Source organism: Perognathus longimembris, chromosome 1 (genome assembly GCF_023159225.1).
Source record: "Perognathus longimembris pacificus isolate PPM17 chromosome 1, ASM2315922v1, whole genome shotgun sequence".
In the NCBI taxonomy this organism is placed as follows: Eukaryota; Metazoa; Chordata; class Mammalia; order Rodentia; family Heteromyidae; genus Perognathus; species Perognathus longimembris.
The window spans coordinates 45,339,460-45,363,289 of NC_063161.1; the positions used below are offsets into that span (position 1 = coordinate 45,339,460).

Below are 23,830 nucleotides of genomic sequence, written 5' to 3' on the forward strand. Positions count from 1 at the left end.
AATCCCCTGAGAGGGGCGGGGCGGGTTCCAGGCCGGGGGCGGGCCCTCGCTGAGGACCCCGGGCCCGGGCGCCGTCGTCGGTTTGTCTACCCGTCCCCTCGGTCGCCTCCTTTCAACCTTGTCCACGGGTTGGCGCGGTGTCTGGTGCAGCGGCTGCGGCTCCATTCCTGCCGCAGCTCTCTCCCTTCCTTTCCCTCCCCACCAGAGCCCGGAATTCGCCCGTCATGGCTTTACTCACCGCGGCCGCCCGGCTGTTGGGAGCCAAGGTGAGCCTAGAGAGGAGGGAGCGCGGCGTCCCGGGGTGGGGCCGTAGCGACCGGTGGCGCTCGGCGCCTGGGTCTCCCTCCCACATGCGAGCGCACCCCTGCGCGCCTTAAAGGGGCCCTGCGCCTGGATGGCCGCCAGCCCTTCCTGCAGCTCCCCAGGCCCATGTGCTGCGCTGCGCTGCGCTGTCGCTGCTCTGAGCTACTGGCTCCCGGGAGTGGAGAGAACTGCAGGCCGCTGCAGTCTGGGGTGGGGCGGGATGAGGGTGGAGTGGGGTGGGAGGCGAAGCTCCAGTCAGCACACTCGTCCACGGCGGGAGGGGGCGGGAATGCGAGTCTCTGGACGCCGGAGCCGGGCCGGGAACGGCTGGTAGAGAACGGTGATGAGTCGTTCCGTGGAGTTAGGGAAAGAACTGTTGGGGGGAGGGGCGGGGGATGGGATGAGCAGATGCGCTCACACTGTCACTGGGCTTGGGCTGGAACGGTGGCTAATTTTGGCCCTGCTTTGTAGGGAAGGCTTTGTCAGTTTCTGAACTACCCGTTTCCACTTCTCCAGCATAATTATTGAAATCCTGAGTGACTCGCACCAGGCCGTTGAAGTTTCTCCTAAAGAAGTGGGACGCCCAGCTCCTCTTTGTCCTTGGGACTCTTATACTTTATATAGGAGGAGCTTGGGTAGGGTGAGGCATTTCCGTGACACCTTCTGCTTGATTATCGCATGTGATTGGAGAAAGGACCTGAAAGGTGGTTCCACCGAACTGCTGGCCCGACCAGTAAGTGAGGAGGTAGTAACGCCAAGGTCACATGGCCAATCTTACTACCTGGCTTGCCTAGGTTTTGCTGTTGATCTTAAATTTTGTCTCTTATGTGTCTCCAATATAATATTTCCTTTTAGATCCTAGACACATCTTTTCAGGTAATGATGCTTCCAACTCCAAATTGCCAGTACTTTTGGCTTTGGATAACTTGGCCCTTTAAACAGAAATGGCTGTGCTGAAGAAGTCCTGGCCCTCTAATCTGAGCGGGGACAGTCTCATAGGTGACCTTGACTTCTTCAAAGCCCTTATATTTTCCCTTCAGACAGTTGGATGCTGGAATACTCTGAAGGATAAGGTAACGTTAGGATGATTTTTTTTTCTTTGCTTTTTTGCCAGTTCTGGGGCTCAGGGCTTGGGCACTGTCCCTGAGCTTTTGCTTAAGGCTAGCACTCTATTTTAGCCACCGTGCCACTTCTAGCTTTTTCTGTGTATGTTAAGAAGCGAACCCAGGGTTTCATGCATGCTAGGCAAGCACTCTACCACTAAGCCACATTCCAAGCCTTGAATGGTTTTCGTTTGCTCTGATTGGCAAAGATAAAGTGAAGCCTGTAGGTTTTATCTTGAGGTTCTTCCACACACCCAGCAACAAGGTAGAGACTGATCATTTGGGAGATACTTGACTTAGTTGGCTGGTGCTACTCCTGCTGCCAGGGAACAGGGTAAGGAAAACCTCTTGGGAAATGAAGCAAAATTCTAGACACTGTTTTGGCAAGAATAGGGGACTCTATAATTAGCTCATTCCAGAGCTACTAACCCTGGCCAGATAGACTAACCCTACAGTGAATTGAAAAAGCCTTTAGATTTATCTCATAAGCCCCTAGGGGTCTTGGAGTACTTTGGGGGTGACATGACTACAATTAATGGTATCGTTACCATTTTTACTTTCACCTTAGAAGATTCTAGAAACCTATCAGGCTTTTGACCCTTGAAACTGGCAAAGCCCAATAAACAAAGGACTTGGTATTTCCTGAGAACTAAGCAGTTTGACCAGGAACTGAAAATCCTTGCAGCAGATAAGCACTGGTCTCAGCTTACTGAGCTTTCTAGACGAACCTGCAGCTTGATAGTTTTGCTTGCTAATAGATTTTTTACTTTTAACACAAAGATAAGCATTATAAAGAGGCAAAGTAGGCTGGGTGCTGTTGCCTCACTTGTGTAATCCTAGCTACTCCGAGGCTGAGATCTGAGGATCACAGTTCAAAGCCAGCCTGGACAGGAAAGTCCATGAGACTCTTACTTCCAATTAACCACCAGAAAACTGGAAGTGGAGCCATGGCTCAAAGTGGCAGAATGCTAGCCTTAAGTAAAAAAAAGTTCAGGAACAATGCCCAGGCTCTGAATTCAAGCACCCTGACCAAGAAAAAGAAAAAAAGGAAAAAAAAAAAAAAAAAAAGAGGCAAAGTAGTCTTCTGAACTGAAAGAACTATTTTCTGCTGTTTCGATTCTCACTGCTTGATTGATTGATTGATTTGGAGATAGGGTCTCAAACTAGCATAGAACTCTTTTTTTTTTTTTTTGGTGTTTTTTTTTTGCCAGTCCTGGGGCTTGGACTCAGGGCCTGAGCACTGTCCCTGGCTTCTTTTTGCTCAAGGCTAGCACTCTGCCACTTGAGCCACAGCGCCACTTCTGGCCGCTTTCTGTATATGTGGTGCTGGGGAATTGAACCCAGGGCCTCATGTATACGAGGCAAGCACTCTTGCCACTAGGCCATATCCCCAGCCCTGGCATAGAACTCTTGATTCTCCTGTTTTGTTTTACTGAATGAGGGATTACAGGCATGAACTACCATGACCATTGTAAAGGGAGTTATTTTTGTACCACCAATAATTGTTCTTCCACACTAAGACTTTTGGAACTTTCAGAAAATCAATTCAAACACATTTCCAGATTATTTTCTACATTTTTTTTCAAGGTCCATAAATACCATGATTCCTTAATAGCACTACATACCTCCTACACACCTCACTCTGAAACTGGTTACAACAAGACTGAGTCTGTTTAGTCCTATTAAATAGCTAGGCATAGCACCCAGAACTCTTAAAGACAAGAGCTCAGATCACCATGCATTCATTTTGATACTGGCCTATTACTCAATGTAATGGTCATTTATTAGCATTAGATAAACTAAAGGTGAGCAGTGCAGGGGAGCTTTTGGGCTGCTAGTTACTGCATGACTACATTTATTCTGCCTAGTGACCTTTAGGTTGGTAGGAGGTAAATGAACACATGGTCATAAGGACACAGTGAGGGGCACAGAATGGGGAGCAGTGAAGAGGTAGAAAAGGGAATCTTGGCATTCCTGATTCCTAGAAACCCACATGTGTAGCACACAGGAATCTAGACCTGGTGGATCTTACTACAACCACATAATAATTTCCCCTGCCTGTGTCAGTACTTTATGAGGTAAGAGTTGAGTAGGAACCAGACATGGTGGGGCAAGCCCTGTGATCCCAGCTATTCTAAAGGTGGAGGCAGGAGAATTGAGTTTGAGACCAGACTGGACAAAGTTAGCCAGACCCTATCTTGAAAGCAAAGATATATATATTTTTTTTTTTGGCCAGTCCTCGGTCTTGAACTCAGGGCCTGAGCACTGTCCCTGGCTTCCTTTTGCTCAAGGCTAGCACTCTGCCACTTGAGCCACAGCGCCACTTCTGGCCGTTTTCTGTATATGTGGTGCTGGGGAATTGAACCCAGGGCCTCATGTATACGAGGCAAGCTCTCTTGCCATTAGGCCATATCCCCAGCCCGCAAAGATAAATTTTGAAAGGCTTTGGCATTGTTGCTTACCCATGGCACCCATAGATTACATGGTTCCTGCCTGTAATCCTAGCCACTCAGGAGGTTAAAATCTAAGGATCTGAGGATCGAAGCCAGCCTGGGCAGGAAAGTCTGAATCTCCAGTTAACCATCAAAAAAGCCAGAAGAGCTGTGGCTTAGGTGTTAAGAGTGCCACAGCTCCACTTCTGGCACTCAGACTCCCAAGTTCAAGTCCTAGGACTGATGGGAGGGAGAGGAAGGGAGGTGAAGCTACTGCTTGTCTAGCAAATGCAAGGCCAAGTTCAATCTCCAATACTGCAAAAGAGTAGGATATGTGATTTAAAACAATAGTGAGGCAACTTTAGCAATATATCTTTATTGTTTACTTTTCGTTCCTTCCAAGTGTCCTAGTGCCTTAAATTCTATATTCTTTGGATGTGAGGCCATTTTTGTTTTTTGCTAGTCCTCTGGCTTGAACTCTGGGCCTGGGCACTGTCCCTGAGCTTCATTTGCGCAAGGCTAGCACTCTACCACTTGAGCCACCAGCACCAATTCCAGCCTTTAGGAATCGAACTCAGGGCTTCATGCATGCTAGGCAAACATTCTACCACTAAGCCACATACCTAGCCCTGTGAGGCCATTTTAGTAGGTTGTAAACTCACAGTGGGCATTTACTTTGCAGGTCCCTTCAGCTTATGATTCAACAGAAGTGAGATAGGGTCTGGAAACTTGTGTATTTTTCATGTGCTTCAGTTGACTGTTGTTTATACCTTTGTTGCATGTATTATAGAAAATTGGAGGGCTTTGATTTTTTTTGTTGGTGGTGATTATTTTGAAAATTGACAGGTGGTTCATGCCTGTAATTTCAGCTACTCAGAAGGCTAAGATTGGAGGATCATGATTTGAAGCTAGCCCAGGCAAAAAAAAAAAAGTCCTTGAGACATGATCTGTAATTACCTAGCAAAAACACTAAGCTGAGCCAGATGTTGCTGACTCACACTTAGAATCCTAGCTACTTGGGGCTGGGAATGTGGCCTAGTGGTAGAATGCTTGCTTTGTATACATGAAGCCCTGGGTTCGATTCCTCAGCACCACATGTACAGAAAAAGCATATATAGAAAAAGCTGGAAGTGGCGCTATGGCTCAAATGGTAGAGTGCTAGCCTTGAGCAAAAAGAACCCAGGGACACTGCTCAGTTCCCTGAATTCAAGCCCCAGGACTGGCAAAAAAAATAAATTAATTAATAAAAGAATCCTAGCTACTTGTAATCCTCCTGAGGCTGAAATCTGAATATCACTGTTCAAAGCTAGACTAAGCAGGAAAGTCCATGCACGCTTATCTCCGGTTAACCACCAAAAAGCTGGAAATAGAGGTGTGGCTTAAGTGGTAGAGTACCAGCCTTGAATGAAAAAGCTGAGGGACAGTACACAGCCCTTTGAGTTCAAGTCTTGATACCACTACCCCTAAAAGAAGCAAAGCTGGAGATATGGTTCAAGTAGTAAAGCACCAGCTTTGAACAAGCAAGCCAAATGAAATTGCTAGGCCCTGAGTTCAAGCCCCAGAACTAGCAAAAGAAAGGGGAAAAGATTGGTTGCAGATGTAGTTCAATTGATAAGTATGTGCTTAGTGTACTTGAAGCCCTTGGTTCTGTTTCTAGTACAACTGTGTTTTGTTTTGTTTTGTTTTTAGGGTGGGGGGCTTAGACTCAGAGCCTGAGCACTGTCCCTGGCTTCTTTTTGCTCAAGGCTAGCACTCTACCTCTTAGAGCCATAGCACCATGTCTGGCTTTTTGTTTTAGAGCCATAGCACCATGTCTGGCTTTTTCTGTCTATGTTGTGCTAAGGAATCGAACCCAGGGCTTCATGCTTGGTAGGCAAGCACTCTACTGCTAAGCCACATTCCCAGCCCCCCCCCCTTTTTTTTTTTAACTTAATGCCTGTAATCTTAACTACTCAAGGATGAGGACAAAAGGATTGAAGTTTGAGGCCAGCCTAGGCAGACCAGTTCCCAAGACCCTATCTCAAAAGTAACCAACAAAAAACAGTGCTGGAGGTATGGCTCAAGTGGTAGAATGACAGGCTGCCAAGACTGAGGCCTTGAGTTCCAATCCCCAAGTACCAACAACAACAACAAAAAATTGACTTCAGTGGAGGTATGGCACTAAGTGGTAGTGTGCTAGCCTTGACAACAGAAATTCAGGGACAGTGCCCAGGCCAAATTCAAACTTCAGGACCTGCACAGAAATATATAAATAAATAGATATAGTTAGATAGATAGACTTGAGAAGTCATTGTTCTACTGGGTATAGTGGCACACTTGGAAAGCTGAGGCAGGAAGATCATGAGTTAGGGCAAATTTAGACTACATGTGTAGAATCTATCTCAAAAATCAAAGGCTGGACTGGGAATGTGGCTTAGTGGTAGAGTGCTTGCCTAGCATGAAGCCTTGGGTTCCATTCCTCAGTACCATATAAACTGAAAAGGCTGGAAGTGGCGCTGTGGCCTAAGTGGTAGAGTGCTCGCCTTAAGCAAAAAAAGCTCAGGGACAGCGCCCAGGCCCTGAGTTAAAGCCCCAGGACTGGCAAAAATAAATAATAAATAAAATAAGATCAAAGGCTGAAGCCAGGTACTAGTGGCTCATGCCTGTAATCCTAGCTACTCAGGAGGCCGAGATCTGAGGACCCCAGTTTTAAGTGAACCCAAGCAGGAAAGTCCATGAGACTCTTATCTCCCATTCATCAGGAAACTCATATTTCCATGAAAAGTCCATGAAACTAATTTCCAATTAACCACCAAAAAGCTGAAAGGGAAGCTGTGTCTCAAGTGGTAGAGCACTAGCCTTGAGCAAGGAGAGCAGCTGCCTTGAGTTCAAGCCCCACAAAGGCTGGAAACTAGTTCAGTGGGAGAATGGTTGCCTGTATGTAGCATGGCCCTGGCTTTGATGGCAGCAACACAGAACAAACCTGTTCTAATTAGTAGAATGCTTTAAGCTTGATTAAGGGGGGTGGGGACATGCAGGGGCATGCATCCCACTCTGGGACCCACTCAGGGTCTGGGTGCTGTCCCAGAGCTTTTTTGCTCAAGGCTTGCACCCTACCACTTGAGTCACAGCTTCCCTTCCAGCTTTTTGGTGGTTAATTGGAAATATGAGTTTCATGGACTTTTCTGCCTCAGAGAGCTTCAAATGCAATCCTCAATTCTCAGCCTCCTAAGTAGGTAGGATTACAGGAGCAAACCACCTACACCTGGTTTCGGCTGTTTTCTTTTTTCTTCATAGACTCCTTCCCCCAAAAAATGCCTTAAGAAAAGTCTCTTGTAAATTTTTGGAAGAATGTGTTGGCAGCTAAAACTTGTTAGATCCCCTAGTAGAAATAGGAAATTTGATTTCTGAGAGGATTCAAGTGGTAGATCCTGTAAATTTTATTCACTAATGTACCCTAAGTGTACATATAATTAATATAATTTGTTGCTCAATAAAATTAAAGAATAGAAAGGATGCTACTGAAATGAAAATCTAGAATTGTTTTTTCAGTTTTGAGTTGATTTCTGAGGCTTGAGTGGTATTTCTTGTATTCTGAATGATTAATGAATTGTAAGCAAGAGACTTGGAAAATGCTTGGTGAAATTATTAAGAAAATATCTGTGAATATGAAGTCAAAATAGGACATATGAAGAAAACTCTACCTAGCATATTAAGTGACCTGACTAACCATTGCAGTTTCACCATTGTGAAACACAGACATTAAGTGGCTTTAGTTCTCTGACCTGGTTCTGAAGAGAAAGGAACCTTTGTCCTACTTGAGGCTTGGGGAAGTTTTGCTTTGTTTTTATTTTTTTCTGAAGTTGTTTCATTGTTTTACATTAGAAGCCTCTATAACACAAGATTTTCCCTACTGGGTCTTCGGAAAAAATGTTATGTATACATATTGCCAGCACCCAGCTTGGAAAGTATTTTTGTTCCATCTGCAAAGCCTGTCGTGGCATGGCAAGCTCTTATCTTTTGTTGATGAGGACAGTAGTCCTGTCAGTACCAGGATCTTTTCTCAAGTTTTTAATTTTGGAGCTCCTGATACACCTTTAAAGGAGAATCAAAGGAAGTTTATATTGCCTGGCACTGGTGGCTCACACTTGTAATCCTAGCTACTCAGGAGGCACTGAGATCTGGGGATAACAGTTCGAAGCTAGCCTGAGCAGGAAAGTCCATGAGACTCTTATCTCCAAAAAACTACTCAGAAAAAAACGGAAGGGTGCTATAGCTTAAGTGCTAATCTTGAGCATAAGCAGGGACAATGCCCAGGCCCTAGGATTAGCTTAAAAAAGAAAAAAAGTTTTATCTTTTCCCTTATAGAAGAAGGAGCCTTCATGTGGTCCAGACTTAGATGAGTAAGAGGGAAATAACCATGTTAAGTAGGTAGTTATCTAGATAAGATCCCAGAATTTGGAGAAGGGAGAAGTTCGTACTTGATAATTGATTTGTCCAATGTCCTATTCCAGGAATAGTCTTAAGAACTATAATACTGTACATAGGCAAGTCTTGGCACAATTTCCAAAGACTAGTCTTTCTATCTTGGCCCTTTAAAATTAAAATACAGACTTTTTTTTTTTTTGTATCATTCTATCTCAGCACATTTGAGAACCATAGTCTACTTGTGTCACTAAAAGAAAACTTCACTGGGCAAGGTGGTCTATGCTTCAAGGGCAGAGACAGGGAGTCTCAGGCCAGCCTGGGCTACCTTGGGAGAAAATAAGAGAAATAATAAACTCATTAGAGTTGATCTTTTGAGAACTGACAGCATATAAGGTTTGAAAAAGCCTCCCACTCCAACACTGTAGAGAAAGAATCCTGTCAGCTCCTGCAAGCCAGACTCTAGTGTTCAGAAGGAGCGCTTACCATCTCTCATGAAGGAGCTTATCCAATGCAATGACTGCCTGACTCACCTGACAGCTGCTGTCTCAGTAAGGAGACTGCACGTGGTATGCAATCAGAAGCCAAAATCCAAACTGCAACACCTCCGGGGTCGAGGGAAAAGGTGGGAGGTAGAAGTTCAAGGCTGACTCAGGTGTATAATCTACTTGTTCCATCAGTTAATATAAACTGATTGTACTAAGCAAAGTCAGTCAGTTTTCTTTGGTGGTCTGTGGGTCCTCATGGAAAAGAAGACTATTTTGTTTGTTTAGGTAATAAGGCTTGAACTTCAGGGCCTGGGTGCTATTCCTGAGCTTTTGTGATCAAGACAAGTACTCTAGGGCTGGTAATATGGCCTAGTTGCCAAGAGTGCTTGCCTCGTATACATGAAGCCCTGGGTTCAATTCAGCACCAGCTAAAGGCCAGAGGTGGCGCTGTGGCTCAAGTGGTAGAGTTCTAGCCTTGAGCAAAAAGAAAACAGGGACAGTGCCCAGGCTCTCCAGGACTGGCCCAAAAAAAGACAAGTACTCTACCCACTACCCACTTTGAGCCACAGCTCCACTTACAATAAGAAGCCTTTAAAAAGTACAAGGAAACTGAGATTTTACCTTCCTTTCTACTGCCAAAGGGAATCAGCTATTAATTCACTTTTTTGGGGGGCTTGACTCTTCCCTGTCATCCAGTTCTAAGCTAGAGTTCTGATATATGATGTAAGAAACTAACACATGGAAGTTTGGCCTAGTGGTAGGGTGCTTACCTAGCATGCATGAAGGCCTGGGTTTGATTCCTCAGTACCACTTACACAGAAAAAGCCTGAAGTGGTGCTGTGGCTCAAGTAGTAGAGTTGGACTGGCAAAGTACTGGCAAAAAGATAACACATTTCTTTTTTTTTTTTTTTTTGGCCAGTCCTGGGGCTTGGACTCAGGGCCTGAGCACTGTCCCTGGCTTCTTTTTGCTCAAGGCTAGCACTCTGCCACTTGATCCACAGTGCCACTTCTGGCCATTTTCTGTATATATGTGGTACTGAGGAATTGAACCCAGGGCCTCATGTATATGAGGCAAGCACTCTTGCTACTAGGCCATATCCCCAGCCCCACATTTCTTTTTTTTTTTTTTGCCAGTCCTGGGCCTTGGACTCAGGGGCTGAGCACTGTCCCTGGCTTCCTTTTGCTCAAGGCTAGCACTCTGCCACTTGAGCCACAGCGCCACTTCTGGCCGTTTTCTATATATGTGGCGCTGGGGAATTGAACCCAGGGCCTTATGTATATGAGGCAAGCACTCTTGCCACTAGGCCATATCCCCAGCCCCACATTTCTTTTTAGTTTATTTATTTTTTGGTGGGTCATGTGAATTCAAAGCCTGGGTACTGTCCCTAAGCTCTTTTACTCAAGGCTAGTGCTCTACCACTTTGAGCCATAGCTCTACTTCCAGTTTTGTTTGTTTTTTGTTGATAGGGCTTGAACTCTGGGCTTGGGCGCTGTCTCTGAGCTCTTCAGCTCAAGGCTAGCACTCTACCACTTGAGTTGAGCACCACTGGTGGATAATTGGAGATAGGAGTCTAACAGACTTTCTTGCCCAGGCTGGCTTTGAACCACAATCCTCAGATCTCAGTCTCCTGAGTAGCTAAGATTGATTACAGGCATGAGCCACTGGCGCCCAGCAATACATCCAGTTTTGGGGTGGTTAACTAGAAGTAAGAGGGCTGGGAATATGGCCTAGTGGTAGAGTGCTTGCCTTGTATACATGAAGCCCTGGATTTGATTCCTCAGCACCACATAGATGGAAAAAGCCAGAAGGGGCGCTGTGGCTCAAGTGGTAGAGTGCTAGCCTTGAGCCAAAAAAAGCCAGGGACAGTTCAGGCCCTGAGTTCAAGCCCCAGGACTGGCAAAAAATGTAGAAGAATCTCAGGGGAGACTTTTCTGCCCAGGCTGGCTCCAAACTATGATCTTAGCCTCCTGAATAGCAAGGATAGCAAGTGTGAGCCAACAGTGCCCAGCTTTTTTAATTTGCTGATTGAGTGCCACTACCCCAGCTTGAACTCACACTCAAATTTTTTCCCCAATCTAGGCCAACACTCTACTACTTGAGCCACAGCCCACTCTGGCTTTTTGCTGGCTAATTACAGATTGAGTCTCTCATATTTGTTCTCTCAGGCTGGCTTCAAACTCTGATTCTCAGATCTCAGCTTCCTTAGTAGTTAGGATTACAGAAGTAAGCCACTGGTATCTGGCAAGCTAACACATTTCTAAAAAATATCTGTTGAACTCAGCTGTGGACAAAGTACTATTCTAAGATGCTTTCAAGAAAATTATTTCCTGTAGTTTACTTGACTATAAAATTGGCCATTGGGTCTGGCAATGTGGCTTAGTGGTAGAGTGCTTGCCTATTATACATGAAGCCCTGGGTTTGATTCCTCAGTACCACATACACTGGAAAAGCCAGAAGTGGTGCTGTGGCTCAAGTGGTAGCGCACTAGCCTTGAGCAAAAGAAGTTCAGGGACAACACCCTGTGTTCAAGCCCCAGGACTGGCACCAAAAACAAACAAAAAACCTGTCTTGCCCAGGAACCCAGTTGATAGGAGGAGATGCTAGTGATGCTGTGGGTAAGAGAAGCAGAGTTAAACTTGCTGTTGTCTCTGGAGAGGTAACACCAAACAAGGTGTTATGTCTGTTGCATAAGGATTTGTTTTTACTTCTTTGCAGAATGCATCCTGCCTTGTTCTTGCTGCCCGGCATGCTAGTGCTTCTACGGTAAGATTTGGAAAAATAACACAAAATCTGACCCTGGGACATAGCATTTGGCAACCACTCAACTTGTCCTGAGTCTCCTGGAAGTATCTTTTATTGTCATTGTAACTATTATTATGACCTTTTGTTTTTTCTGTTAGTCATAGAGCTTGAACTTTGGGCCTGGGCACTGTCCCTGAGCTCTTCAGCTCAAGGCTAATGCACTACCACTTGAGCCACAGCACCACTTCCGGTTTTCTCATGATTAATTGGAGATTCTCACAGACTTTCCTGCCCTGGCTGGTTTTGAACTCTGATCCTTAGATCTTAGCCTCCTGAGTAGCTAGAACTATAGGCATGAGCCATTGGTCCCTGACGGTTTGTTTGTTTATTTATTTATTTGCGCCAGTCCTGGGGCTTGGGACTCAGGGCCTGAGCACTGTCCCTGGCTTCTTTTTGCTCAAGGCTAGCACTCTACCACTTGAGCCACATCGCCCCTTCTGGCTTTTTCTATCTATGTGTGCTGAGGAATCAAGCCCAGGGTTTCATGTATACAAGGCAAGCACTCGGCCATATTCCCAGCCCAGTGCCTGACTTTTTAATCATTTAACTTATAGTTAATGGCAATAAGAGCTTTACATTGTTGTATAACCATTTCCTTTACCCAGTAGATTTTTCTGTCCTATATACAGAATGTTTGCTCTGACACTTGAACCCTATTTCCATTTCACCCGTTCCTAATTCTTTTACTTTCATCTATCTAGACAAAGTAGTTGAGCAAACTTAGATAAAGCAAAATGTTAAAAAGCAGTCTCATATGCATATTTTACAGGAAGAAGTCTCATAAACTTACGTATTCCTTCTTTTTCTAGAACTTGAAAGATGTAATAGCCAACATGATACCTAAGGAACAAGCCAGAATTAAGGCCTTCAGGCAGCAACATGGCAAGACGGTGGTGGGCCAAATTACTGTGGACATGGTAAGGGGTCTTAGCTGGGAAAAGTAGTCCTGTAATGTGTTTCAGGAAAAGCACTATTCTCTTCACTGACTGCTTTCAAGCATTCTGTCCCATACAAAGAAATGATGGAACATACGTTGTTCATTAGAGATTAGATTCTTCTATACGATTTTAATAACGTAATTCATCTATAGGAAGGATGAATGTAGTTTTTCGTCCTGTTCTCAGCCCTCAATCTTTGGGGTCAGGACTGTATCTTTTTTTTTTTTTTTTGGCAGTCCTGGGGCTTGGACTCCGTGCCTAAGCACTGTCCCTGGCTTCTTTTTGCTCAAGGCTAGCACTCTGCCACTTGAGCCACAGCGCCACTTCTGGCCGTTTTCTATATATGTGGTGCTGGGGAATCGAACCCAGGGCTTCATATATAGGAGGCAAGCACTCTAGCCACTAGGCCATATCCCCAGCCCCAAGGACTGTATCTTTTGAGTTACTATTCTTTCAGACATCCAATTAAACTATGGTCCCACTAGGATAACTTCCCCAGCTTTAAGAGTTTGAGAAACTCAGCTCAGCTGACAGTTTAACTCCATAGAAACCTTTCCCCCAAGTGAAGTCCTACAAATCAGAAAATAAAATTTCCTGTCTTAAATTCCATGAAGTTGTGACATGCTCTGTTATGAATCATCTGACTACTGGACACATCCTCTTTTTTTTTTTTTTCAGATGTATGGTGGCATGAGAGGCATGAAGGGTCTGGTGTATGAAACATCAGTTCTTGATCCTGATGAGGTAAGACACCTCATGGCAATCACTGATAATCATTTAGTTTACCAACCATAAACTGGTTTGTACACTAAACCATGCATGCATAATTAGACCAGTACAGATTAGAACAACACAACTTACTGTTTTAATTTTTGAACAGAATAGAAGTATAGATTAGTGAACAAGTTTACCTCTTCAGTATATTGAAAGTGTAGATTAGGGGCTGGGAATGTGTAGAGTGCTTCCCTAGCGTGCATGAAGCCCTGGGTTCCATTCCTCAGTACCACATAAACAGAAAGGGGTGGAACTGGCTCTGTGGTTCAGTTGGTAGAGTGCTAGCCTTGAGCAAAGGTAGTCAGGTACAGTGCTCGGGCCCTGAGTTCAAGACCCAGGACTTCCCCCCCCCCCAAAAAAAAAAAAAGAAAAGTGTAGGTTTGAGACTGGTGCCAGTGGCTTATGCCTGTAATCCTAGCTACTCAGGAGGCTGAGATCTGAGGATTGTGGTTCAAACCAGCCCAAGCAGACAAATCTGCAAGAGTTATACTTTAAGTTAACTAGCAAAAGGCCAGAAATGGAGGTGTGGCTCAAGTGGTAAAGCACCAGCTTTGAACAAAAAACAACAAGGAAAAGTGTGAGGCTCTGAGTTCAAGCCCCCATTACTGATCCCATTTCCCCACACTACCCCCACCCCCCACAAAAATGCACGCTAGAATAGCACAAAGCACAACTTTTATATTTTGGAATGGAAAAGAAGGTATAGATAGAATAACTGATAAATTATTTCTTCAATATGTCAAAATACAAAAGCAGAAGTAAATATATGAAGATTTAAACGTTGAAGGTTAAAAGCAGTTTTGAATCAATGTCACAATGTCTTGATCAATGTCACAATTATACCCCTTTTGCACAACACTTTGTCAACAAAATTTAATTAATAAAAAACAATCTGAAAGTTCTAACTTGGTAAAATGTATAGTATGAGTAAAAGTAATCAGTCATATAGTATACTTACCAGCTAAAAAACATGAAATGTAATTCCTACTCTTCTTCCCATCAAGGGCATTCGTTTCAGAGGCCATAGCATCCCTGAATGCCAGAAAAAACTGCCCAAGGCTAAGGGCGGGGAAGAACCCCTCCCTGAAGGCTTATTTTGGCTGCTGGTAACTGGACAGATTCCAACCGAACAACAGGTACAGCAGAAGGACATTATCCCTTCTGTCCCTCTTCTTTGCCTTTCTCTAATCTTGGACAATTAATCCTGATCTAGCTGTGGGTAATAGTTTATGGAGATCTATAGTGAGGGCTAGGAATCAGCAGAGGACTGCTACTAAAGTAGATTGGGTTACATACATGCTCTTAGGTTTTCTTTACAGGTGTTACTGCTCTTATTTTTCTCTCTTTTTTCTTAGTATCTTGACCAGTGTCTCCTTTTCCATAGGTATCTTGGCTCTCGCAAGAATGGGCAAAGAGAGCAGCTCTGCCATCTCATGTGGTCACTATGCTGGACAACTTTCCCACCAATCTACACCCAATGTCTCAGTTCAGTGCGGCTATAACAGCTCTCAATAGTGAAAGTAACTTTGCCCGGGCATATGCAGAGGGTATCAACCGAACCAAGTACTGGGAGGTAGGAAATTTGCAATGGGTGATTGGTTTGTGATGGGGATTCAGAGAACTGACTTCAGTGTGAAGGAAGAAAAGAGAATAAAGCCTTTTAAGGAAGATTACTACTTGAGCTATTCTAGAAACGTGTGTGATGAACTTTAGAAAGCTGGACTTGGGCTCAGTGGTTGAGTATGTGGTTAGGATACTCAGTGTTCTGGGTTCAATACCCAACACTAAAGAGGAAAAGAATCACTGTAGGTTTGTTTTTTGTCTTTTGAGATTATAAAGATAAATAAGACATCATTCCTGTCAGGGTTATTTGTTTATTTGTAAAAAAAAAAAAATAAAAAGAAACCACAATTTCATAATTTTGTTCCAATAGAAGGATGTATTCAGGATTGTGGAGACATTGAAAGGGTTCAGCTGAAGGATCCCTGAAGATGATTTCACCCTAGCTCCAGAGGGCCATTTCCTTCTCCCACTTCTCCAGATAGGAGAACTTTGAGAAATCTTACAAGCTAGAGAAATGCCAGCTAGGTCAACTATTAAGTTTGTTTCTTGTTTGGAGATAGGTCATATGGGGAGAACAGAATTCCTTTTAGGGAATGGGTACACTTTAGTGATTTTTGTTTTGTTTGAGAAAACCTTGTACTGTATAGCCTGCCCTGGCTCACTCTTCCAAGTAATAGGATTACAAATATGAATCACCACCACACCTTACCTTTGCCAAGTCTGTTAGAGTATTTTGTTTAACTGGCAATGTGGTGCATGCTCATAGTCCCTATTACTTAGGAAGCTAAGGTAAAAAATCTTTGAGCCCCTAAATTTAAGAACAGTTTGGACCTTAGCTTTTCCACGCAAGGCTGGTGGTCTACCTCTTGAACTATACCTCCACTTCCAACTTTTTGTCAGTTAATTGGAAATATATCACCTAACTTTTATGCCTTGGCTAGCTTTTAATAGAGATCCTCATAGCCTCCTGAGGAGCTAGGATTACAGGCGTGAGCCACTGGCATTATTCTGCAGCTATTTGTCTTTGACTGCTACAAAAGAAAAACTGCTTTTTCCTATTTTGTAATAGATGCCTGTGAGGTCTGAGGCATCTAAACATGCTGCATGCTTAATGTTGGTAACTGCCTTGAGGACTATGCTGATCTCCTGGAGTGTTTGTACGCAATGTTCATATATTTATGCACCTTTAGATATGTGTCTGGGACATTCTCACACAAATGAGCATCAGCCTTAATTTATAGTAACTCTTGGTGCTATATCTAATACATGCACATGTATTAGATGTAATATGCATTATATATATGTGTGTATAATTAGATATATAATGTGTGTGTGCTAATAATACCAGGGCTTGAACTCAGAGTCTTGTGCTCTCACCTTTTTGTGTACAACTCTACCACTTGAGCCATACCTTCAGTCTAGCATTTTGCTAGTCTTTGGAGATAGTCTCCTGGAACTTAACTGTCTGGACTTTGCACCATGATTCTCAGATCTCAGCCTCCTGAGTAAATAGGATTGTAGGCATAAACCACCAGTTGTCTAGCTTGATATTTCTCTCAAATGTCAGACATACTGTTTCAGCTTTTCTCTGTCTTGATTAGTTATAAGCTATTTAAGTAAAATTGCATGGTAGCTTCAGCTGTTTTTTTTTTGTTTCTTTGTTTGTTTTGTTTTGTGTTTTTGTGTGTGTGTGTGTGTTTTGTTTTTTTGTTTTTTTTTTTTGAGATATGGTCTCATAATCTGTAGACCAGTTTGGCCACAGAGCCAGTTCCGGTTTTCTGGTGGTTAATTGGAGATAAGAGTCTCCCAGTCTTTCCTGTCCAGGCTAGCTTTGAACTGTGATCATCAGATCCCAGACTCCTGAGTAATTAAGATTACAGGCATGAGCTACCTGCACCTGGCAGTTCAGCTGGCTTGCTGTTCCGCTTGTCTTTCTTTTTTTCCTTCCTACCTTTCTTCCCTTCCTTTCTTCTCTTCCTTTCTTCCCTCCCTCCCTTCCTCTCATACTATGGCCTTGCGTGGAAGTGGCCCTGTGGCTCAAATGGTAGAGCGCTAGCCTTAAGCCAAAGAAGCTCAGGGGCGGCACCCAGGCCCATAGTTCAAACCCCAGTACTACACAAACAGAAAAGACCAGAAGTGCTATGCCTCAAGTGGTAGAGTGTTAGCCATGTGCAAAAGAAGCTCTGGGACAGTGCCCAGGTCCTGAGTGGGCAAAAAAACAAACAAAAAAAGGGCCTTGCAATCTTTCTCAGCTTGTTTACTCATGGCAAGTGAACTACCACTAGAGCCATGGCTTTAAGTACCTAGAATTACAAGCTTGAGTCACTGATGCCCTGCTTAGCTGGGTTTTTATAACTTTAGATAAATTGCAAAATCTTGTGAGTTGCAAGAATTGAGCCAGCTTTTCTCTCTCTCTCTCCCTCTCCCCTGAAGCTTGAACTCCTCAAGGGCTTGCTTGGCTTTTCCAGTTAAGACTGGGACTCTACCACTTGAGCCACTCCACTTCTGGCCTTTTGCTGGTTCATTGGAGATGAGTCTCTCAGCTTTGTCTTCTAGGGCTGGCTTCAAAACTGAGTTCTCCATTATGTAAGTCTCCTGATGAGCTAGAATTACAAGTGTGAGCCCACAGTACCTGGCCACGTGAAGCTTCTTTAACAATAACAGTTGAATAGCACAGCTTGACTATTGGCATATGTAGTGAATTTTCTTTGGAAGATGAAACAAAGTAAATTATTAAGCTGGGTGCTAATTGCTCACGCCTTTAATCCTAGCTACTGAGGAGGTTGAGATCTGAGGATCATGGTTCAAAGCCTGGGCAGGAAAATCAGTGAGACTTTTATCTCCAGTTAACCACCAAAAAGCTGGAAGTGGAGCTGTGGCTCAAGTGGTAGAATGCTAGCCTTGAGCAAAAAGCTCAGGGACCAGAGTTCAAGCCACAATACTGGGATTAAAAAAAAATTACAATACAGTGTTAGCTTAATGCATAATTATGGTATAGTGAGAAAGATCATGATTAAACACATGAGGATTCAAACTGAGTTTGGCATTTAACTGAGGTACTAAGAGTTTGTCTCCAATTAACCAGAAAAAAACTGGAAGTGGAGGGGTGGCTCAAGTGATACAGTGCCAGCCTTGAGTGAAAAAGCTAAGCAACAATGAGTATGGCCTTCAGTTCAACCCCTAATATTGGCACCCACACATGTACACAGAAATTAGTGTGGTGCCTATGTCATAATGGTTTATTTAGTAGATGGTGTTATTCCATATATTGAAACCTACCCAAGAGCTGGTATTGTAGCTTAGTGATGAAATGCTTCCCTAGCATGCATGAAGCCCTGGGTTTGATTCTTCAGTACGACATAAACAGAAAATTCCAGAAGTGGCCCTGTGGCTCAAGTGGTAGAGTGCTAGCCTTGAGCAAAAGAAGCTCAGGCTCTGAGTTCAAGCCCCAGGATTGTCTCCCCCCACAAAACAACTCAGTATTTATATTATATCCACCAAGTAGCTACCTGTGAGCCTACGTAACCCAATCTATGTAGGACAAAGTATCAACTGCCTAATTCTTCTTTGCTCATAATTCCATTTTTTTCTCCATCTTCCTTTTCTATCATCAGTTGATTTATGAAGACTGTATGGATCTGATCGCAAAGCTACCCTGTGTTGCAGCGAAGATCTACCGGAATCTTTACCGGGAGGGAAGCAGTATTGGGGCCATTGATTCTAAGCTGGACTGGTCCCACAATTTCACCAACATGTTAGGCTATACTGATGCTCAGTTTACTGAGCTTATGCGTTTGTACCTCACCATCCACAGGTGAGCTAGGTCCAGAAACCATAGCCACCAGGTACCTGGATTGGTGCAAAAAAAATTTTTTAACACCTTACTGTTCTTACCTGGGAAGAGATGATCTGCTGCAAGGAGGCAGAAACATGTCTTAAGGGATAATTAATGGGAGATAAAAAGTGGCCTAGGAAAGAGGGTCAAAAGACCTGGGGGGGAGCTGGGTACCAGTGGCCCATGCCTGTAATCCTAGACTCAGGAGGCTGAGATCTGAGGATAGTGGTTCAAAGCCAACTGGGGCAGGGAAGTGTGAGAAACTTTTATCTCCGTTTAACACCAGAACACAGGGTATGGCACTGTGGTTCAAGTGGTAGAGCACTAGCCCTGAGCAAAATGAGCTCAGGGACAGAGCCCAGGCCATGAGTTCAAGCCCTTGATCAATAAGAAAGCAAACAAACCCTGGGGAAATTGCCAAAACAATTTTAAGATTAGATGATACTTCTATCTGCTAATATTAGGTGTTCCTTTAGCTTTCCAGGAGCTCCCTCTTCTGGCTGTTAGGATTAAAAGCTGAAGGGGTGGTTGGTGATGTAGCTCAGCGGTGGAGTATTTGCCTAGCATGTGGAAGGCCCTGGGTTTGATCCTCAAAACTGGAAGAAAAATACTAAGGTGTAGAAAAAAGGCTGGGGAGAGTTAGGGAGCTGGCATGCATTAACTTTTATAGGTCTGTGGATTGATGCACACAGGCTAATAATGAGGTGAGGATGTCTTTACAGGAATTTAGGTATCAATTGACTGACTATGGGCTGATGTAAGCCCATATAAGTAGGCTAGGATATGACATATAAAAACATGGTCTGTGTTTTTATAACCTTCCCTTGTCTATCCCTTCTTCCACATAGTGACCATGAGGGTGGCAACGTAAGTGCACACACTAGCCATTTGGTGGGCAGTGCCCTTTCAGACCCTTACCTGTCCTTTGCAGCAGCCATGAATGGGCTGGCAGGGCCTCTACATGGATTGGCTAATCAGGTATATTTGTTTTTTTCCTGATCTGTGTTTCTTTTGCCTACATGCATTTTTCCTGATCCTGGCATAATACATTGTCACTCCCTTTTCTCCCCAAACCTTATTCATAGGAAGTACTTGTCTGGCTAACACAATTACAGAAAGAAGTTGGCAAAGATGTGTCAGATGAGAAGTTACGAGACTACATCTGGAACACACTCAACTCAGGACGGGTGAGCAAAGATGCTTAGCAAAAGCCTAGGCCCAAATCCTGCAATTGGATTGGAATGATTAAGGAGTAAAAAACAATAAACCAGGTAGGGCAACACATACCTATAAGACCAGCACTCAGAAGACTGAAGTAGGAGCGTCAGGTCACAAGGTCTAAGCTATTAGCAGGTTTTAGGCCATGATGGGCTACATAGCATAACCTTGTGTTTAAGAAAAAGAGCTTGGGCACCAGTAGCTCAGGTCTATAAATCCTGCTACTCTGGAAGCTGAGGTCTGAGGATTGTGGCTCAAAGCCAGCCTAGGCAAGGAAAATCCTTGAGACTTATCTCCAATTAACTACTAAAAAAGCCAGAAGTAGAGATGTGGCTCAAATGGTTCAGTGTTAGTCTTGAGCAAAAAAGCTCAGAATGAAAAGAGGTGCTTTGGCTCAAGTGGTAGAGCCTTAGCCTTGAGCTAAAGAGCTCCGGGACAGCACCCAGGCACCAGTGGCTCATGCCTGTAATCCTAGCTACTCGGGAGCCTAAGATCTGAGGCTTGTGGATCAAAACCAGCCCAGGGAAAAAAGTCCCAGTGAGACTCTCACCTCAACTAACCATTTAAAAACTGGAAGTGGGAGGCTGGGAATATGGCCTAGTGGTAGAGTGCTTGCCTCGTATACATGAAGCCCCAGGTTTGATACCTCAGCACCATATATAGACAAAAAGCCAGAAGTGGCGCTGTGGTTCAAGAGGTAGAGTGCTAGCCTTGAGCAAAAAGAGGCCAGGGACAGTGCTCAGGCCCTGAGTTCAAGACCCTAGGACTGGCAAAAAAAAAAACTAAAGTGGCACTGTGGCTCAAGTGGTAGAGCACAAGCCTTGAGCACAGGGATAGCAGCCAGGCCCTGAATTCAAGCCCCACACCTGACCCAAAAAAAGAAAAACAAAAAGCTCAGGGACAGCACTCAGGCCCAGGCAGGCACCAGAAAGGTGGCAGGGGGGTGTGGGGGAGGAGTGAAGGAGTGTAGTCTAAAGTAGACATGGAATTTTTTCTTCCCTCAGGATTTAGGGGCGAAGTATTCTAACCTGGCATGAGTGGTTCAGACCTATTAATTCTAGCTACTGAGGAGACTGAGATTGGGAGGATACTAGTTCAAAGCCAGCTCAGGTAGAAAAGACTAAGATACTCCATTTCCAAAAATAACCAGTAAGAAGACAGGCTGGTAGTATGGCTTAAGTGGTAGAGTGCCAGCCCAGCAAGTACAGGTCCCTGAATACCAGCAAAAGAAAAAAATTCTACTTGAGAGTCCCAACTGTTTTTCCTTACCCATTGCAGGTTGTGCCAGGCTATGGTCATGCAGTACTAAGGAAGACTGATCCACGATATTCCTGTCAGCGAGAGTTTGCTCTGAAACACCTACCTAATGATCCCATGTTTAAGCTGGTGGCCCAACTATACAAGATTGTGCCCAATATCCTCTTAGAGCAGGGCAAGGCCAAAAATCCATGGCCCAATGTTGATGCTCACAGTGGCGTGCTGCTTCAGGTGAGTCTTTCCTTCTAATTTCTACCCCATCCCACTGTTCTGGCATACACAAAATCAAGTCCCTAGGATATAGCAAAGACTCTAGAGTCTTTTGATAAAGTTGTCTACGGCAAGGGTGGGGGCTGCTCTCTTTTCATAATCCCAATTACTGTACTTTTCTTAGTGTCATTTCTATTTAAGGCTGACTGGGCTAAGTCCCTAGAGAAAAAGGGGAAATGGGGCCTTCTAAGGTTCCTTTCACACTGGACTTGTACATGCCGCCACCTCTGGGCCTCCTTTTCTCCTGACTGTGGGGATTGGACTCGGGGCTTTGTGTGTGGTAGCCACGTACTCTACCACTGACCTACATCCTTAGCTCTGCTTCTGAACCTTTAACAAAGCGTTTTTCTCTTCTGTCTTACAGTACTATGGCATGACGGAGATGAATTACTACACAGTCCTGTTTGGGGTATCACGGGCACTGGGTGTGCTGGCACAGCTCATTTGGAGCCGAGCCCTAGGTTTCCCTCTAGAAAGGCCCAAATCCATGAGCACCGATGGGCTGATGAAGTTTGTGGACTCTAAGTCAGGGTAAAACTAGAGCTGGAGGAAGCTTAAAAATAAAGTATACTTTTGTTTCATGGGGCCTTTAAAGACAAGATTAAATTGTATCTGAGGCACTGAATATGTTTGAAGTTAAAATATAAAACTAAGACTTTAAAAGACAAAGTGAACCCCATTCTTCCCTAACTAGCCCCCTTTCTCTGCCTAGTACGAGTTGCCCGTCAACTGTAGGATGAAAAGGACTAATTGCATGTGGTATGGGTTAGAGTTGGCCACCCACCCACCAACTCTAGAATGAAAATCTGGCTCTTCCCTCAAATCAACGCAGGTTTCAGAGAATCTGCAGTCACCCTGGAGCTTTTGCTTCTTCTCTGCCCAGCCTGCTAGGCCAACAGATCAGAATTTTTTCCTTCTATTTCCATAGGAATCAATGCTGGATTGTCAGCTTGTCAAGCCTAATGGTCCTCTCTTGTACACACAGACACCTCCTAGAAAGACATATTGGTTAGCTGGACACGTTTTGGGCATTTCTTTGAATGTCATCAGGTGGCCATAAAGTCATCACACTTGTGAGTGGCACCCAGTGTTGATTTGATCTCTTTTTAAAATTAGCCCATTGAAATTAGAGTCTGGGAGTATTTGGTTTCCTACATGCTTGAATACCTCCTTCCAGACTCTCTATACCTACTGTGCCTCAAGCTGAGGATGCTCTAGGTCTTTCCCTGTTGGTCCATACCAGAGGCCTCTGAGCAGGTCTGTCTGAACTGTGGTATTATAGTCATTTGGCTTTATCAGTACTTAATGTGAACTAAGCTTTTTACTTTTACAGAATATAAGCCACTACCCACTGATCTGTTTCCTGGGGCCTTTTTGTCCTCTATTAATAATAGGCTGTGGCACATACAACAGAAGCTCAGGGATGGCCAGCCCTTCGTGGTTGGTCAAAGGGTTCTAGCATTTCTTTTTGAACAGAGAAGTGATTCAATACTGGAGATGGTCCTCTTTTGAGTATCTAGTCTAAGGGCTGGGGGCATTCAAAATAGTAAACCTCCCATGTTATTCCCTGACACCGGTAATTGTTCCCTTATTTATCAGTCTCCCACCCCCTCCTCAAGAGCGCACAGAACAGTTTGTTTTAGAAGCCCCATTTGCACACGTTTTCAGTGACTCAGAATGCTCAACTACGTTTCCTTGAGAAAGGATTGAGACACACTCCTGCTGTGCCCCCTTTTCCCAAAACCCCTGCCTGTGTTTGTGTGGAACCCAAACCCCAGAACCACGCTGTTGAGATGGACACACTGTAAAACCCCTGGGTAACTGTTAAGTATGATGCAGACTTCAGGTTGTTCTGTATAAAATAAAAAAAAATAAATGTTTTTATTAACAATGCTTGAGCCTGCTACTAAATAAGTCCTGGAGGACTCTTTATTTTGAGGTAAAGTACCTGAGTAACCAGGTCCTAAACTTAGTGGGTTATACGTTATTCTGTGCATCAGAGGAAAAGCTCTCTGTGAGATTTCCAAAAGGAGACTTCTTCCTTGAGGTTAGTAAGTCCTTTACCTTCCACCTCCATCCTTCCTAACATCACAGCTTGTGACTCATCTAAGAACCAGTCTAGCCCACTGGGTGAAAGGAACAAATATACCAAGGACAAATTGGGCTAAGACTACTAGCTCAGGACCTGAACACTAGAGGGCTCTATTTGTCGTGAAGTACCTACTTTGCAGCTTTATTAAAGAGTACCCCCAAATAAGAAGGGGTGGTCCTTGGGCATCAGCTACAAGGGCTCAAACCTCTCTGGGCTGAGACCATGTTTCTGTCGTGAGACACTGCAAATGACCTTCTTGTAAAGGCTATAAATAGGTGGGTGGGTAGTAGGTCCTGGAATGTAGAATGTGCTACTATAGTTAGCAGGGACACTATGTCCAAGAGGCTTAT

The 23,830-nt window shown here is 44.1% G+C and overlaps 1 protein-coding gene across 1 annotated transcript; it reads left to right on the forward strand.

Annotated features, from left to right (window-relative positions):
• Positions 1-36: 36 nt before the first annotated feature.
• Cs (citrate synthase) lies at positions 37-23,281 on the forward strand. The gene is made up of 11 exons (XM_048361729.1): positions 37-266; positions 11,447-11,494; positions 12,343-12,450; positions 13,150-13,215; positions 14,250-14,381; positions 14,630-14,818; positions 18,423-18,622; positions 19,492-19,621; positions 19,729-19,830; positions 21,140-21,349; positions 21,753-23,281. Exons 1-11 carry the CDS (start codon positions 225-227, stop codon positions 21,921-21,923), a joined length of 1,398 nt encoding a protein of 465 aa, XP_048217686.1. The 5' UTR covers positions 37-224; the 3' UTR covers positions 21,924-23,281.
• Positions 23,282-23,830: the final 549 nt, after the last annotated feature.